Genomic DNA, 2,773 nt, shown 5'->3' on the forward strand with positions numbered 1-2,773 from the left:
AATATTGAGTTACTCTAAAGTGCTTATACATATTCATATGTTACCAAGGAAGCCTTAAAAAATCATCAACTATGGGGAGTTGAAAACAAAGTAGATAAAGATGAGTCAAATGATTATTTTAAGATAATTAATAACATTATTATATTACTTATCATACAGAGTGGATTCCAATATCCAGATAAATTAGATATTATTTTTGGAATAATAAATAATTTAAATGTGATGATTAATATTTGATAGCTATCGATTCAAAAGACTTCAAGAGTATCTAAACTATTGGTTCACATAATAAACATATCATCATCTTTTTTTTTCTACTAATATAGCTTCCGGAACAATTTTATGAACCTGGTAAATAAATGAATAAACTTAACTTGAAATAATATCTTTTGAAAGATATCAAAATACCCGAGGCTAATATCAAATATTTCAGGAGGAACTATCACCAGGATGTGGGTTTTATCTTCCGAAAACCAGAATTTTGTATGTTGAGCATGTGTCGGAGAGTGCAATGGGTCACGAATGAACCATTATAGAGCGTGATGTACTACTATTTGTGTATGGCAGTGAGTTTCGACATTTTCAGCAACTGGCTCGAGAAGCAAGCGGCGAGCTATAGACCGAAAATTATTTCGAGGGTTATTAGGTACAATTTTGTCTACATTAAATTGATATTACTATTATCTGAAAATTTGATAAACTATAACAGTTATATTAAAGAACTGCATTTCATCATAATATGTTTCCATGTTTAACAATAATAATGTTCATAGTAATAATATACAGATATGTGGAGTAATATTAATATAGCTGTTTTTTTTTCTAGATTGCTGCAACAGATTGTGTAAATAAGTAATCTTCATAAGTAATTATTAATTCAATATATTAATAACAAAAGAATAAAAAATAAAACATTATTTATTATTGGTATGTATATATTTGTAGCGGCATTTTAAATGTTCGCGCGTTACAATTGCGTAACAGAGAGTAACTCTATGGTCGTCTAGTTCTCGAACTTTTGAGCGCGGGAATTGTTACATTTAGTACGTAAATGCTTAGAATTAATCCCTTTTCTAATTCTGCCGTCGAAGGATGAACATCTCATGTTAACATAAATATAATATCCTGCTATTATTGCTAAGAATATGTGCACTATTATTATATGGTATAATTATATATGTCTATTACTTTCAGCTTGAAACATTGAGGTTAATTAAATAGTCGCATAATTAAAGTTTCTAACATTTCAGAAGTGTGAATGAGCTATCCCACATGGTGGTAAGTTTCGTGTTGTGTTAATATTATTTTGTTTCAGCATATTAACGAGATTCTGTATTAGGAAAGTGAAGCGGTGTCAAATAACGTGTGTTTTCAGTTAGGTTAAGGGGGCTGTTTTAAATCGTATGTCGATTTAGGAACAGTACGTACACCTTGTTCGCGAGAAGCGATTGCTGGAACTTTTTGTAGTTTTGTTTTTTCGTAGACTCCTAGTAGGAAAAATGGAGAGAAACGCAGACGCATTTGAGAAGTTCCAAAGCAAATTGAAGGCGGACGATGCGAACGTAATTGGGGCGCGCGACGAGTTGTTATACGACATGATAAGGGCGTTACTAAAACAGAAAGATGAGCAAACGAGACCGGTATATCACTTGATGACGGATTTGTCGAAATCTTTGGGGGATTTCGACGGCAGAACCGAAGTGGCAGAAGCATGGCTGCGAAAGATTGATAGTTTAAAGTCACGGCATGAATGGCCGGATAATATTGCGTTGGACAACGCAATAAGCCATTTGGTAGGTGCCGGACGTGATTGGTACGACACGAAGAGGGACGAAATAAAGTCATGGGACGACATTAAAGAAGGTTTCAGGTATGCATTCACACATGTAGAGGATGGAGATAAATCGAAGTGGGAACGCATGAAGAAACGAGTCCAACTGAAGTCGGAAGAGGCCATTGTATACTATCACTCTAAGAGAAAACTGTGCCAGGATTTGAACCTTAGTTTCCGGGAGACTGAACATAAAATACTTCTCGGAACAAAACAGGTGAAAACAACCCGTGGATGTGATCATTGGACGGACTTTTACTGAACTACCACACTTGTACTACACGAACAGATACAACAAACTGACGTTTAGGTACAACGAGGAACATCCCTTTGCGAACATGGAAGTGATAGGCCCAATAGAACAGAGACTGAGGACAGCCAATAATTGTATCTTTTATTTGTATTATTCAAAGAGATATAAAAATTTTAATTGCTTATTCTTCAGTTGTTCATATAAGAATAGTATTAGGAGGAATTTTTACTATAAATATATTAGGTATTGTAGGTAGGTTTATTTTAATAATTTCTCATGGATTATGTTCTTCTGGGATATTTTGTCTTTCTAATATTATTTATGAACGATCAGGAAGACGAAGAATTTTAATTAATAAAGGTTTAATAAGATTTATACCTTCAATAACATTATTTTGGTTTCTATTATGTAGGTCTAATATAGCAGCCCCTCCTTCATTAAATTTATTAGGTGAAATTATATTAATTAATTCTATAATAAGTTGATCAATAATATTAATAGTATTAATTATAATAATTTCATTTATAAGAGCAAGGTATAGACTATATTTATTTGCTTATAGTCAACATGGAATAAGAAGAATAAGATTATATTCTTGTTCTTCTGGAAGGGTTCGAGAATATTTATTATTATTTTTACATTGATTTCCATTAAATTTATTAATTTTAAAAAGAGATATATTTATAATT

At 32.1% G+C, this 2,773-nt stretch overlaps 1 protein-coding gene across 1 annotated transcript; it reads left to right on the forward strand.

The window, feature by feature from the left end:
* Positions 1 to 1,499: 1,499 nt before the first annotated feature.
* On the forward strand, positions 1,500 to 2,773 carry LOC113362989 (NADH-ubiquinone oxidoreductase chain 4-like; the record flags this gene model as incomplete). The annotated part of the gene is given in 2 exon segments (XM_026605484.1): positions 1,500 to 2,048; positions 2,210 to 2,773. Coding segments are annotated over 2 exon segments (1,113 nt in total), but the record flags the coding sequence as incomplete, so codon positions are not given.

This window comes from Ctenocephalides felis, unplaced genomic scaffold (assembly GCF_003426905.1).
Source record: "Ctenocephalides felis isolate EL2017-DRISC unplaced genomic scaffold, ASM342690v1 CF-g0.4_SCAFFOLD_00252, whole genome shotgun sequence".
In the NCBI taxonomy this organism is placed as follows: Eukaryota; Metazoa; Arthropoda; class Insecta; order Siphonaptera; family Pulicidae; genus Ctenocephalides; species Ctenocephalides felis.